At 41.2% G+C, this 15,185-nt stretch overlaps 3 protein-coding genes across 14 annotated transcripts in view; 1 reads left to right on the top strand and 2 right to left on the bottom strand.

Moving 5' to 3' along the window:
* dip2a (disco-interacting protein 2 homolog A) overlaps positions 1 to 1,627 on the bottom strand; it is a 72,453-nt gene extending 70,826 nt beyond the window's left edge. For all 10 annotated transcript variants that reach the window (XM_062402710.1, XM_062402715.1, XM_062402713.1 and 7 more), the window contains exon 1: positions 1,168 to 1,627. In XM_062402710.1, the coding sequence (XP_062258694.1) occupies positions 1,168 to 1,291 (124 nt within the window). In that variant the 5' untranslated portion in view covers positions 1,292 to 1,627. The remainder of the gene's footprint in view (positions 1 to 1,167) is intronic.
* Positions 1,628 to 3,381: 1,754 nt separating this feature from the next.
* Positions 3,382 to 8,441, bottom strand: LOC133967291 (CASP8 and FADD-like apoptosis regulator). 2 transcript variants are annotated; one of them, XM_062402648.1, is made up of 10 exons: positions 8,144 to 8,441; positions 7,684 to 8,014; positions 7,188 to 7,293; positions 6,790 to 6,925; positions 5,717 to 5,769; positions 5,551 to 5,620; positions 5,337 to 5,377; positions 5,165 to 5,243; positions 3,915 to 4,419; positions 3,382 to 3,812 (listed from the first exon to the last, which is right to left on the bottom strand). In XM_062402648.1, the coding sequence occupies exons 2-10, from the start codon at positions 7,977 to 7,979 to the stop codon at positions 3,689 to 3,691; spliced, it is 1,410 nt and encodes a 469-aa protein (XP_062258632.1). In that variant the 5' UTR covers positions 7,980 to 8,014; positions 8,144 to 8,441; the 3' UTR covers positions 3,382 to 3,688. The 2 variants fall into 2 exon arrangements, with proteins under 2 accessions (XP_062258632.1, XP_062258633.1); XM_062402649.1 differs by having other exon boundaries at positions 5,717 to 5,766.
* A 1,161-nt stretch (positions 8,442 to 9,602) lies between these two features.
* Positions 9,603 to 15,185, top strand: part of LOC133967138 (hyccin 2-like) — a 39,053-nt gene continuing 33,470 nt past the window's right edge. For both annotated transcript variants that reach the window (XM_062402380.1, XM_062402379.1), the window contains exon 1: positions 9,603 to 9,751. The gene's annotated coding sequence lies outside the window, so the exon portion shown is untranslated. The remainder of the gene's footprint in view (positions 9,752 to 15,185) is intronic.

Genomic DNA, 15,185 nt, shown 5'->3' with positions numbered 1-15,185 from the left:
TCATATCACTGCAGACTGCTTGTACAGTTTCATAATATAATGTCTTGTTGTGTCTGTCAGCAGGTAACAATGATACAGGATTTGATTATTTTAAATAGAACAGACTCTATAGGTCTGGGCGATAAAATAACAATAATTATCGCAATTAAAGAAAAGTTATATACATATATATATATATATATATATATTACATATGTGTTGTAGACGTATAGTCAGATATATAACACATGTTAATATGGATAAAGCTTTCATGGATTATTATATGAGGGAATGTATTTGCCATCAAGGAAAAGTTTAAAACCACATATAACAGTCTGATAATCTGTTTGGTCATATCACCCAGCACTAAACCTGGATATACCAGATATTCAAGCTCAAAAGGCCACTCTTGGCTCTTATTATACCAAAGCTCATGGAAGTGGAAGGTCACACAGAGGCTACAAGCAACTTGTGCACGACAAATGTGCTCCTACACACAACCACACGTGTACAGATCAGTAATATCAGCCAAACTGCACATACATTGATTCTATAATGTTATCCGTTGACTTACACAAAACTGATCACGTTGCCATTTTTCACAACAATTCAACTTATCTACTGATGTTTTGATTCGATGGTCAGTAATCGGTAAACCAGTGACATCTGGATCACCAGTTACAGCAGTGAAACAGTTTTACAGACAGCAGCTGTGGTCTCAAAGATAAAATCTGTTTATGTGGAAAAAAACATCTTGGGTTACTTTTATGATGAACTTTAAAAAGAGTGGAAACAGAGGCAGCACAAGCATGAGGGTGTGTCTGCGTTCGGGCAGAGAGCCATCTGATCAGCAGGAGTCTGGACGTGTGCTGTGTAAAACTTCAGGCCAATGGGAGCAGCTTGTCTCCATTAGGGACAGAACCGCAGATATTAACCGGTGTGGGTCCGTTCGGTGGGTGAAGCCCCGGAGCAGCAGCAGCTCAGAGGGGTGAGGAGAAAACTACAGCAGAAGTTCAGCTGGAGTGATGATGCTGACATGTTCTCAAACATGCCGAGATAAAGGGCGGTGGTCGTGGCGACTGTCTCACACAAACACACACACAGACACACACACGACACCGTTTAAAGCAGGAATACAGCGTGTGTCCCTGGAGCCCCGCGGCGCCGCTGTTCGTGTTGTCAACTCACCCTCGGACAGCTCCAGCTCCAGCTCCGCAAGCTTCTCCCGCACCTCCGCCGGCAGGGTCATCGCGACAGCCGGCGTGGGCTCCAACATCATCGTTAGCAACCCGGTCGAGGTCCTCTCTGCCATGGTGGTCCAGTGTTGAGCGCTGGGTGAGGAGGAGGAGGAAGAGGTGGAAGAGGAGGACAACGCCACCAGGGATGGAAGACGATATAAAAATACAGCCTCCTCTTCACTCAGTCGCGGCTGGAGAGGGCGAGCAGGGTGTTGGTGCGGCTCCTGCCTCGCTGCAACGTCGCGCAGATGTGGGAGAAATCTCTCCGGCCGTCATGACACGGTTAGCCGCGCCGCTAGCGGACACACCTGGCTGCGGGTTTCCATGTCGAGCACCGGGCCCCGGCTGTCTGTGTTTGTGTGTGTCTCCCCTCGTCCAGCTGCGTGTCCCTGGGCACAGTCGGCGGCTGCTGTTCCTCAACTGTGCACGGAACTCATTCAACTCCTCGCTCCGCGCTTCCCACGGCGTTGCATCACAGCAACCGCAGCTCAGGCCGTGCGCGGTCACGAGAGACACATACACACACCCCTCCTGCACGTGCTCGTGGGCCTCCTGCCTCTCCACGTGTAGCGTGTCCGCCTCCTGCTGTCCCAGCCCCAGAGCTGCTGCTGCTGATAGACGCACTCTACTGTTTATTGTGTGATGGTCCCAAAAAACTAGTGCTTCAGTTGACACGTTAAACAAATACAGGTTAAATCAATGAGGGATTTTTTGTAATGGTGCCAAGTGTTAAGTACATATTAAAAAAGCCCTTCTGCACATTCAGCTCCATACATGTTACGTTATAATATTATTGACACTAAGTCATATTTGTCGTATATATTGGTTTATTTTTGTCGTGCACTGATTGCTGGTTGTACATCAAATTACCCTTTAAGGATATTAAAGATTTTCTTTTATGGACAGCTTTACAAACCAAGCTAGAGGAAACCAGAAGCCTAGGACATCACAGCAGACTGATTCTTGTAAGGCGTCCTTCTCTAACAATAGGTTTTTAAAGTATGTTAAATCATCCAGTATCTAAAAGCTAAAAATATAAAAGTAACTTTTAAGTAAGGCTGTCAAATATATGTAGTAAAGTAGAAAATATTTTGTGTTTATCAAAACCAGCATACACACACACAAACGATAATTTGGCAATCTTATTATTCTGCCTTGTTCCTCAAGATGACCATCAGGCTGTGTGGCCAAGTCGCTAAGGAGTCGGTCCTTCATTAAATGGCTCCCGGGTTATTGGCAGGATATCTCTTATTAATTGCAAAATATCTTACACTATGTAAATTTAAATTTATTAAATATAAAAACATTTTAATTGGAAAAGATCATGCCAAAGGGCTAACAGTGTAGTCCTGCCTCCTGAACCCATGATGACACTGACATCATGTGATCCACACCAACATATATGTCATTTTCCTTTAGCTTTACTGTCATGTAGCAAACATAAACATTAGCATGGAATTGTAGAAAAGTAAAAGAGAAAAAGCCATGTCAAACACATTTTACATATTTTTATTCACAAAAGTTAGAAATATATAATATTGTAAAATCACATTGAAGGTAATACATGACACCATTAAAAGCTTCAAATATCAATGAGTATATTGGCTTATTGTATATAAAGTCCTTGGCTTCTTTACAAAAGCTATATATATATATATATATATATATATATGTTACTTTTATAAAAAAGCAAAAACCTTTAGAAAACCTTGAAAATGGAGCTCATATCAAAATAATGAAACGCAAAATATATACTAGTGCAAGTTTCTATACAGAATGTAGAAAGTTTCTCTTAATGCACTTTTTAGCTGCACTATCCCACTCAGGTAAAACACATTACATGATAAAAAAGTTAGATATGATTGATGCTGTGATTAAATGTCAGTTTGTTGAGTAAGATTTAAACATAACACAGTGTACTTTATTCAGCTTTTGTTTGCAAAAATAAACATTTGCATTAAAATGATTGTTTTGTTGATTATGCTGTTATTGTTGTTTAAGTTGTCGATGTTTGTGTTGGTGTGTGTGTGGGGGGGAGGGTTGCGAGATGCTATGGTGGTGTTACTCTTTCATTATTGTTTATTCCTATGAGTACTTTTGTCCACTGTTAAAAGTATTCAAAAACATACTTACTTCTTTGAATTTTTTTTTTTTAAGGTGACTAGGTGAGAATTTTCTAATATTTAACAAATAAACGCAAGACATACTTTTACAAAAAAGTCCTTCTGTGACGTTTACAAAAAATTGTTGTTTTGAGTTTATACAACCAGTAGGTGTCTCTGTATACACGGTAAAAAAAACAGAAATTTCCTCACCATGCACCACCGTCTCGTTAAGCACTTCATTGTGACCCTGTCCATAACTGTCTCACATAATAATAAAAAATATGTATATATTAACATTAACGATCTCTTTAAGTCCATCTATCCACATCTTATTATGGGGTGTTGAACATGATTGTACAACATCCTCTATTGCAAGTAAAGATCTTTCCGGAGAGTATGTTTCAGATCGATGTGGTAGTTTGCTGCAGGATTCCTTTTGTTGTGATCAAAGATTGCCCCATTCACCTCGGTGTGAATATCAACAAGCTTCCTGTCAGACCATAAACAAGACAACAGTTAGCACAATGGTTGTAGTCTAAGGCTTATAGTGAAACTTTCTGATAATAGTCAAAAGATGAGAATTTGCCTCTACCTCTTTCGGCCTTTGAGCAAGGAATCTGTCAGAGCCTTCAGGTACATGGAGCGATGATGTCCTTGCTCCAGTTGACGTTCGTTAGTCCAGGAATGGCTCCAGAACACGTCGGCATCTGTGGGGATAATATCATATCTGGGCAGCCCATGACAGCCGTCTGTCTCAAGATCCTCATCCTGATAGTGCATCGCATCGCGGGCCTGGAACTCGGGTCCGTTGTACGTCTGGGTGAAGAACAGTTTGGGCTTTCCCGCCATCATGGGGCACGCATCAGCCGTGAAAAGACGTCTGACAGTGTTCAGTTGTAGGCCGTTACTGTGCGTGTCCACACCCAGGAGATGAGTTCCCCTACCACGGCTGATGATGCAACAGACAAAGGCATCACCTTTGAGGTTCTCTCTGTCTCGGGATATGTCTCTGAGGGTTGAGTAAGTGTCATCCACACTCAGGTACTTGTGGAGCACCACGTTGAAGTGAAGAGCCTTAAATGTTTGTTCCAACATGTCTGAGGGAGCCAAGAAAGATGAAAGATAAGTTAATTAGTAGCAGATTAATTTAATGTTGACAGACTCACTGATTAATTGACTAATTATTTAAGCTCTAATTCAATTCAGACATTATTCGTTAGTGTTTTATACTATTTTACTTCAGTACTGTACTTAGATATACATTTGACATGCATCATACTTGAATCTTTCCATTTTCGGCTATTTGTACTTGTGACATCTGGAAGTTTGTCATGTGCTTGTCTCTTATTTACTCTTACTGTTGAAACTGTGTTAAGTTTAAATAAGAACACTTGTGATATGCCTGGGGTCCCTTGCCGTGTTCCAGATGTCTCTAAGTAGTTAACAAGCAAGACCAAAAAGGACTTTTCCCTCTAAACTTCTCAAATGGTTTAATAGAAATAGAAATGTGGGGCCAAAATTATTCTAATCCCCTATTTTTCAAATGATCCTGCCCCATAACTATCTTTAAAGCCTTGAAGTTTAAATTGTTACCCCTTGGAAGGGACTGAATCTTTAAAGTTGTCTAGTTTCCGCCTCAACTTTGCTTACATGTTGATGCAATAGTATTAACAAATCTAATAACATCATATATAAATATGCCAGTCACGGCCCATTTAATTCCTATTATTTTGCTGATCATACTCTTGTGTTTTTTTTTAAAAAGAGTTTACTTAGGTAAAAGATCTGAACCCTTTCTCCCCACCTTCCCTGAGGGCACCAACTGTTGCTTTTTAATCTCACCTCCATCATTACCCACGCAGTCTATGATAACACACACTCCTCTGGGAGTAGTGTTGAATTTGTAGCGATCCAGTAGAATCTGAAATGCAAAGGAGCAATAAGTTTCACTCATGCACTTATCTAATTAAATACACTGAAAAATACAAAATCCTGTAATGAGAGCAATCCTTACCTGGGTGCTCCGCTCCATGTGTTCGGGTGCTGGTATGTTTTCTGTGCCAAATGACATAAAGATGAGGATATTAAAAGTCAAATACAATGAGTTACCTTGAGTTTACCAAGTTTCCATTTCCTCTTCTATTGGTTTAACATTGTATTTTGACCCTCTCTGGGAAATACCTGTGTCTTTGAAGTTGCTGTAAATTTGAATATGCAGCCAATCTTACCAGCTTTGAGGGACTGTCCTCCTATTGTTTGCTGCAGAGAATGGGAACGCTGAGGAGTGAGGGGTGTACACTAAAGAGAAGAGGATTTTCAGAAGAATAGATTTTATGAGAGAGGAAAAATAAACAATTAAAAAAACTGTTAATTTGTGTACAGCCTAATACTCACAGGAGCTCTGCACCATTCCTGTTGAGATGACTGCTCTTCAGGTGCTCCAACTGCTGAACATAGACAGAGACTCAGATAACATAAGTAATAAAATATAATTCAAAGTACTTTGTAATAACCCTTCTGCTCTAATTTCTGGCTAGCCTTCGTCAGTATGTACTGCTGGGGTGTATGAATAAAAGGAGTTCAAAATAACACCGTGGCGTTGTGGCGGTAGCTGGGAGAGCACCTTCACCTACACCGGAGGATCAATCAGTGCAGGTGAGAGCTGTTAGCTGCCACAAGAGGAGACTCTCAAGACTTTCAGAGAAAACTCGGAGACTCAGAGACACTGAGCTGCAAAGCTGCAAAGCTAGTCCCTTTGGGTTAGTTTATTTGTGTTTGTTCACGTGTGTGTGCTTAAAAGCAACAGTTGGGTTTCTGGCTGTGTGTGGGAGAGCCCCGTGGCATGGTAAACTACCAATGGCATATCTTATAGGATTAAACCAGTTTGCTCCGAGCAAAAAGCTGTGCTGGGAACCTTTTGGAGAACAATTGGCTGCTTGTATGAGCTGACTGGGGAACCAACAGGTATTATCCCTCATGTGGGACGCAGATTTGTGGTCCTTGGACATTATAACTGATGTATGTCCAAGTACTAACCTTTTTGGTAAGTTTGGTTTCAATTTGTTATTTGATGCCATAAAAATGGAGTGAAACATCATGATTGACGGCTGCGACTGACTCGCGATTGGTCGAGCATGTGTATCATCGAGACTTTGGTACTGCATCTCCATTCCCACAATTGCAACTGCACGGACTCTGGCTCCAAATCTTCGCATCCGGGATATTTTGGCTTTGTTTCTTGAGAGCAAGTGGAGATGCGTCATCCATCTTAACATACAGGCTACGGTCTAGATCTTTAGATGTGGTATTATCATGCGTCATGGATGAATTTTTTGATCCTATTTTCAGCACTTCCCCTTAAAAACTTCCCATTTTCACATTTAGTCAAAGTAAGCTTTGTCCTTTTCATAAGCTCTGTAAACCTTTGAGCCAGTCACTATTAAACAGTCATGGTAAAACGGTCTCACCTGACATCTTGTACTTAGTAACTTTTTTGGCGAGGTCAACCCTGCCGATGTTTTTCAAACACTGCTCCACAATGTCGACTCTTTCAGGAGAAACTAGATCCAGCCTCTCAAGTTCACTGATCACATCCAGGAAATTCTGTCAGGGAAAAGCAAGAGGGGGACGTCAAAAAAACAGAAAGAGTCTGAAAAAAACTAAAATTGTGTCAAGTGACGACACTAAAGTCTGGTGTGAAAAAATGAATGACTTCTGGTTTTGTTTTCACTCATTGGATTCCTCTGTGTGTGTGGGAGGGGGTGCTTTGGTGTCACATTGTCATCACTTGACACCAAAACTCCCACACACACACGGAAAAATCCAATGAGCGAAAACAAAACCAGAACTCATTCATTTTTTTCACCTTTGCATTTTCCATGGTCTCACGAGGCAACGTGCTGCCCATCAAGAACTTCACATTGTTCAGATCTTCACTGGCCAAATCCTCACTTATATGAGCCATCAATACTCTGCAGAGAGGGACACGATGATTAAATGAAGACACATGGATAGACAGATAGATACTTTATTGATCCTGACAGGACTGGGGGCATCCATAAGCTTCAAACACACATGAAGGACAAGAAAACATTTCAAAATGACGGAGGTGAAGTTTAAGTAAAAGGCTGTGGAGATGGTCAACAAATATATGAAAGTACTCAATTTAAGTGAAAAAAGCATGATCAAATTATGCCTGGCTAAATGTAAGTTTCTCTGGAGGAAATCAGTTTTATATCCAAAATAAACCCAATAACTAAATCAAAAGATTTAACCTGAAAACATATTGTGCCTATAGGTAAAAGGGAGTGTTTTAATGGAGGTAAGCCCCATTAGAAAGCCTATCACCAAACAGATCTCACCTGAATCTTGACAGAACCTGTTGACATTTGGGAATCCTCTCCACCTCGTCCCTACTGAGGCTACACACCCTCCTCAGGATGTCAAATCGTCTCAGCTGCGACAAGAGCTCCGCAAGGAACATGTCGCCTCCTTCCAGGCACATGACTTTGGATTTCAGCATCTCCTTCACACAAGCCAGGCTGTAATCCGTGTCCTCGCTTTCACACAGGTAGAAGACTCTCCTGCGCTCGCTGCTGTCCAGGGCCTCCGCTATCTGATTAATGGCCTGGAGCCCGCGTTGGTCTGTGAGAGCCATGGACTCGGGTGGAGGAGGAAGGAGTAGGTCCGGCGCTGAAACGACAATGAGGACTGTCCATTAAATATCAACCACGGGTGTAATTAGCTATTTGGGAACCGTCGATCAAACTATACAGAAAATAAACATCACAATACATCAGTAATGGAATGAATGGAACTTACCTTACAGTGGGGCAAAGCGAAAAGGACGCAGCTGCGATAAGGGCGAGAGAGTACAAAGTAAAAAGAAGCTGATGACGCACGACAAAAAAACCCCTTTAAGGAAGTACCTCTTTCGACGAAGACTAAAACAAAAAACTCCCTTTTAATCGGTCACACCGAGTGACGGAGGATAGTGCACGTGCATATATCGTAAACGAGTCTTGGTGAGCGCAGAGTTATCAGGTAAAAAACCTTGATTCGTTCCAGTTCTGTAAGACGCCACAACTTACCCTGTGTCGACGCAAAGGTGAAAGTGAAACTTATCGGGCGTCACTCAGTTAGCAATGGAACCGAAATGAATTTAAAGTTGCAGTGTGTAGAATTTAGTGACATAAAGTGGGGAATTTGCACGTTTCAGCGGAATCCCCCCTCTCAGCTCATCATCTCCTTCCAAACATGACAGAAGAACCTGTGGTAGGCTTCAGTTTTCATAAAAGGACCCCCCTAATGTAAATATCAAGTCTTTCAATATAAAGAGCCCATTCTAGGGTAAATAAAACAACCATTTGTATGATTTAGATGAAACACACTTGTGAAAACCTACCAGGATTATTTGATATTAAAGGCAAGGCAATTTTATTTATAATTGTAATTATTATCTGCATCCAAAAACCATGATGACAACTTAAACTGCAGATGTGGTATTGTGTATTATAGATATCTAGAGAGATTTCAATTGGCCTAAAATATTTAGAGCCTATTGATGATCAATTATTAAAAAAGGGGGGGAAAATCAATCCAATGACATTTTAACAGCCAGTAACTTTTTTTCAAGCTCAAGCTGATCTATTCAGCATTTGGTAAAGGAGTTTCAAACAATCATTTAACTATTATTTACAGGCAGCCTTTCTAAAGGGTGCCTTTAAGCATCACAGTTAGCAATGCATGGATTAATTGATTAGTCGATGGACAAACTCAATGATCAGTAACTATCTCGATAATTGATTCACCATTAAAAACATGTGAGGATTTGCTTTTCTTCTTTTTCATATGTGACCGTACTTTATATATCTTTTTTATTGCTCGTCAGACAAAAGTACAAATGACAGATATCACTTTGGACTCTGCCAGTATAAATTACACTTTTCACTATTTGAAAAAACTTGAAGTAAAGTATTATTGAATTAATAATCATCAGTAAAAGCATTAGATGCAGATCAAGGCACGACAAATGAAACAAAGATGTATTAATTAAAAACCCTAACCCTATTTCAGAAGAGATACTGACATTCAGTCGGATCTACTCTCGTCTCAACAGTTTGTTATTTAACGTACAGGTGCGCTCATACTGAGATCCTGTGTTTTCAGATGGCCGTGAACGCATCACGGCTGCTCCCCCTGCCTCCTGCGTATCACAGCAGCGTCCTCACTTCCGCCCTGTCTGACCAATCGCGTGGCTCCGTGGCCCAGCAGCAGCAGCAGCGTTGCAGTGTGGTGGAACAGACGCGGAGAGAGAGGGAGCGACTGAAGGGGAGAGACTCGACCTGGGTGACCGCTCTGGACGAACAGCACCCCCGCTACCTCCCCGACACACTCACCGGCACACCAGCATCACCAGCCTCGGTCCGGGTGAGTGTTTTACTCGTAACCAGCGAACGCACTCGTGTAGTCGCAGGGATCGATGGATCCTGCTGAGTTGGAACATCATCAGAACTGTTTGTGTGGATGTGAACGTAGACCCCGCGGCGAGGAGGCTCCAGCGGGCTACTCAGCGCGCCCACACGGGCGGTTAAGTGTCACCGAAGCCGCACGGCAGACGCCTCGGCTCCGGTGGGGTGAGCCCCGGCCTAGTCACGACCTAGTCTCGACCGGTGGGAAACCGGGGGGATGCTCGCCCGCCGCGGACACGCTAGCGGCATGCGAGCCGAGCTAAAGGTGGCTATCGTTGACGTCCAGGTTGAGGCTTCGTGGCAGTGTCCTCACAGACGTTAGCTAGCGGTTAACCAACCGGCTAGCGGAGCTGCGCACACACGTCCAGGGAACACGTTAGCCGTAGTTTGACTCAGCCCCCGCACAATTCACCATGAAAACACACACAATAATTACACCGTGACTCGTTGTGGGTGAACTCAACAAAAAAACGCTGCAGCAAAAGACACGCTACTTTCAAAACGATGGGCGGAAATGTACCTTGCAGTCAGGTTTTCTTTTATAACTTTTTGTTGTATCGCAAGAAAAACTGATGTGTATCTCTTGCAAGTAGAGGTTTAAAGATTCAGTTTGTAGAATTTAGTGGGGAAGTTGCAGCTGACCCTCACCCCCAACTATAAACACGAGAGAGAACCTGTGGAAGCCTTCAGTTGTCATAAAAAACACAAAAGGTGTTTAGGCTGTCCAGTTTGGATGACTGTAAAAAAAACATGGCAGCCTCCGTAGAGACGACCCGCTCCAGATGTAAATATAAAGGGTCCATTCTAGTGTAACAATTCGTACAATTAAGATGATACACACTAGTGAAAACCTCTCCTGGATTATTTTATGTTCACTTTTTGCCAATAGATCCCTTTCACCCAAATCTTACACACTGGACCTTTTTCAGGGCTGGTTGATCATTCATCTAGTCTTGTATAACAAAATGAGCTTTTCTGTCACCTAGGTCATTGACTTCTGTGATTATTTTAGTAAGAAATCATCATCACGCCATGTCTGTGAGTTTGCAGCTGTAACTTAGTAATTCAAATAACCACCAGATAAGTATGGTTATGTATACGAATATGTGCATATCCAATAACTTGTGCAGTACTCTGTTAATTCACATAATTGACGTGCCATCAGTTGAGCAGCATCAAGCTCGGAGCCTGGTGTTTCTTTAAACTTCCAAACAAGAAATATCAGCTGGGTAGCTATTTCCCTAGAATAGTGCCTTTTTATACCTGCAGTATTTGGCTAAGTTTGCCTTTTATATAAAAAAAAAAATGCAGCAGGAGATTCCCATAGTCTTGTATATTATTATTATTATTATTTTAGTATTGAGCATGATGGGTAAACTCAAATAATGGGATCATGGGCTACCGCTACAGCTGAAGATCCAGATAATTCCATGCCATCTGCTGCTCATCCTCAATCGTCATTCCTCAATTGTCTCTTCCTCTCCTGTGCTGTCTTTTCCACTGTGTGTTTTGGGACTAAGCTATCATCGGAGCTGTGGTCTATTTTAGACAGAAACTCCATTTACCCACTTAATCTGTGTCTTTTTCTCAAGGAGTAGAGTTTCCTTTAATGCTCAGTGCAACAAATGGTAGCTTATCAAGAAGGAGGACACAAGGGTTAAAAAAGTGTCAGATCATTTGTGAGTTGGTGAATGGAGCAGTGTGCTGTAGTTAATGGGATAAGTGCTTTAAAATACAGTTACCTTGCGTAAAAGTTTCAAAGGGGTTTTATGAGAGGCAGAGTTCAACTTCTATAAACTCTTAGGATAGTATCTGAGCTGACTAATGGTGTATAACATTGATATGTGTTGGTCACACATCTGCAGCAGCTGTGAGCTGATTAGGACATCTCCCAACCAAAACAAATCTAAACAGTAACCGTGTTGAGCCAGAGAGTTTGTTGCCTCCCTCCCACCTATGGTGATGCACACGCCTAGGGGATCAGAGCTGTAATTAGCCTGCCATGGATTAACACTGGGAATTTTTTTCCACTATACTCGCTCCCACAGAGCCAGAGGATAACACAAGCAGCAAGCCCTCTGCCCTTCCTCTTCTTCCAATAGAAAAGAAATTGGATTTCATTGCCCATAGTTTTCCCTTTTAAGACTAGCCAAATGAGAAACTTCATAGTTCTTCCCAGACAGTTTGGAGTTTCAGCATCTCTGAAACTTATTATGACATTTTGCTTAATTTGTTGTCACCCAGCATCAAACCAAAATTAATTACATACCCAAAAGTCACTAGTGCATTCCTTCTAGTTGTGTTGCATGCGGACAGTCTTGAGAATCAGCTGGATATGTGGTTTGGCTGTGATGCTGCTGACTCTCTGCTCTGCCAGGTATGAGGTCTGTCTGTGCATTGGATGAATCCATGATGAACGGTACACACCCCCTTTCCCCTCGGCTCCACATGCCTTGTCTCTCTGTTGGCCAAACATGAGTTCATACTGTTCCTCTGGGGGCTCCGGGAGGTGGAGCAGCATGACGCAAGTACTCTCCTGCTTGTAGATTAATTAATTGCAGGGTTTATTACAGCTCCAATATATATTGGTAATTTCTTGAGGGCTGGGTATCACCAGTGTTTTCCCAAATCGATTCAATGCCGATTCACAGTGAGATTATAAATTCAGTTAAGAATAGTTAATTATACAATAACAATTTTGCCTGGATATGAAAGAAATTCTGAGAGAACTAAAGCTGTAGACTATGCAAAAAACTTCTAATTTGGTGCATTATTGAAGGTATAAAGGTAAGCCTGTCACAATAATACATTTTGTTGGACAATATTTTGTCCCAGAAATTATAGCGATAAATAATATTATTTTTCGTCCTTGTGAAACCATTTTAAACCACTTGTTTAATGATAATACTATAGCATAATCATGCAAGTTCACCCTTTCAAAGACTAATACAATGCAAGAGCAGTGTCTTGTGAACTCTTGAGCAGATCAAACAAAGTCAACTTCAGTACTCTCCATGTCCTAATAACTTCTGATGAGAGTTGCTGTTTATTCTTAAAGTGTAAAGCGAGCACAGGTCAGTGGGGGAGTGTGGACGGAGGACAACCAGACAGGAGACTCTGGCATGGTATAAACCAACCGCTTATTCTGCTCTGATCCTGAATCAGCGGTTCTTATGTTTTTGGATCAGCAGTCCATAGTGTAAACCATGTATTCACACTTTTTGTTGCCACTGTTTACCGCCTTATTCACCAATTCCCCTCTCTGCCTCACTGCCCGTGCGTCAGTTTATGACTGGGGGCGGGGCCTGTGTGTGTGAGTGTAAACTCATGAGATGAGTAAGAGACGGGACTCGCTTAAATACATTTTCCAGAGTATTTTTCATCATGATTCATACTTTATTCTCTTGAAAAGACGCTATATATTTCAAAGAAGATGCCCCATCTCGCAATGTTGAAAAAAGATCTGAATATATTTGTCAAGATCTGTGCCAAAATGGAATGGGTTTCTTGGTGCATGTTCCATCCTTCCACTAAGTTTTGTTAAAATCCCAGTTTTTGCGTAATCCTGCTGAAAACCTGACCAACTAATAACATTAACAGACAGGGTAAGAAATGCCAGTGTATCAACGTCTAAAAAGAGGAACTAATCTTGAATATTATCAGTTATTTACCAAACCAGTTATTTATCATATTCATTAGTTGAACTTTTAATCCGACAAGTGAAATGAGGATTACTTGTGATTACATTGTAAGATTTTAAAACAATATTATTTAAGAATTTGGCCTTTGCTGGAGAACGCAGGTGCCCTCATCCGAGTGTTGGTGCCGCTGTACGTGTGGATGTTTTGATTAGGTTAGATTAACTGTATTACCCCTGGGGGGATATGGATTGTTCCCATGGGAGTGGTGACCGGGTCTGTCATTGTTTTGCTGTACTGACTGGTTGATTTCAGTTTGCCACAGAATTCACCTCCTTCAGTTCATTTCAGAGAGTGCTCTGTTTTCCACCCTCCATTATTAAAACAATGCTGTGTTGGCAGACCAAGTAGTTAACCTTCAATCCACAATTCTGGGTCGGACGCAATTAAAGAACACATAATTGCAGATATTTCAGCCAAATTCAAATACTGTATTATATGATAATAGATGAAGAGAGAGTTCAAGCTGTCATTTTAAATGTTGAAGGTAATTAGATTGATGTTATAAGGTAAAGTACAAGAATGAACTTAGAATGATACACAGTCTCATGATAATGCATATTTCAAGATATATTATGTATTTTTCCTACAGCCACATCAGTGTCATCAGATACTAAACGTAAAACATCACCCATTAATTAATCTGAGGTTTCTTGAAAAGACATTGTGCAGACAAAATAGGAAACATTACTTGCCCATCGGGAAGGAACACACTTAACCAAATTTATCGTGCACACTTTTAAGTCGACTCCTGTGGCTACCCTTATCAAAACCAGATAACACTTTGTCAACAAACAAAAATCCAGAGCTCACATCTGTTGATTTTACAAGCTGTGACTTTTAAATTTGTTATGAGAAAGCCAACTGTTTTTTGATCCATTGCCGTTATGTCACTGTGCATCTTCAAATAACTCAATCCATCAATACAGACATTTTATACATGGTGCTAAAACTAAAATTAATATGCATATCTTCCTCCTCCTTTCTACTTAAATTTTATCTCCATGTTGCCGGCAGAGAATCAGCAGTAAATTTCCCATGAATCTTTATAAACAAACAACAGGGTGTTAATCACGTTGTCATATTATTACTAATGCAATACATGTGGAATTCAGTGCCGTACTTTTTAATTTGCCAAAACGGGCCATTCGGAAGAATGTTGGTTTTAATGATTCGCATTAAATCAAACTGGTTTAAGTTCTTACACTGTACAGGTAATCAATACATCACTATTGTCCAGCCTGATTTCCAATCAGGCTGGGCATGCTGGCGCTAGCCAAGGTTTGTCACTTAACTGCTTAATAAATAACAAACTCTACTGCTCTGTTGGCCCAGAGGTCAAAATGGCTGAAGTAGTTAGACTTCATACAGGTTTTGCACAATGAAACTAAACTAAAAGAATGTGTGGAAGAAATGGATTTAGGCGTAAACTTTTTTCAAGACCTTATCTCTCCTCAGAATTAATAGTCATGTCTCTGTTTATACCACCTAAAATATTCCTTTAAAGGAATAAGGCTCAATTGACATACAACCTGCAACTTGCAGCACTTGAGAAGTAAACGCCACATCCTGCTGTTGACCTCAGCACAGTTTGCATGAAACTGGAATGCACCTGAACTTCAACCACTGTTATGCCGGGTGTTAGAGTGTCTGTGTCTTTGGAGGGGAAACACAAGTTCGACATCATTAATGTGG

The sequence above is a fragment of the Platichthys flesus genome, chromosome 13 (genome assembly GCF_949316205.1).
Source record: "Platichthys flesus chromosome 13, fPlaFle2.1, whole genome shotgun sequence".
Classification (NCBI taxonomy): Eukaryota; Metazoa; Chordata; class Actinopteri; order Pleuronectiformes; family Pleuronectidae; genus Platichthys; species Platichthys flesus.
The sequence above is the reverse complement of the archived record's forward strand: the minus strand, read 5'-3'. Positions and strand labels throughout refer to the sequence as shown.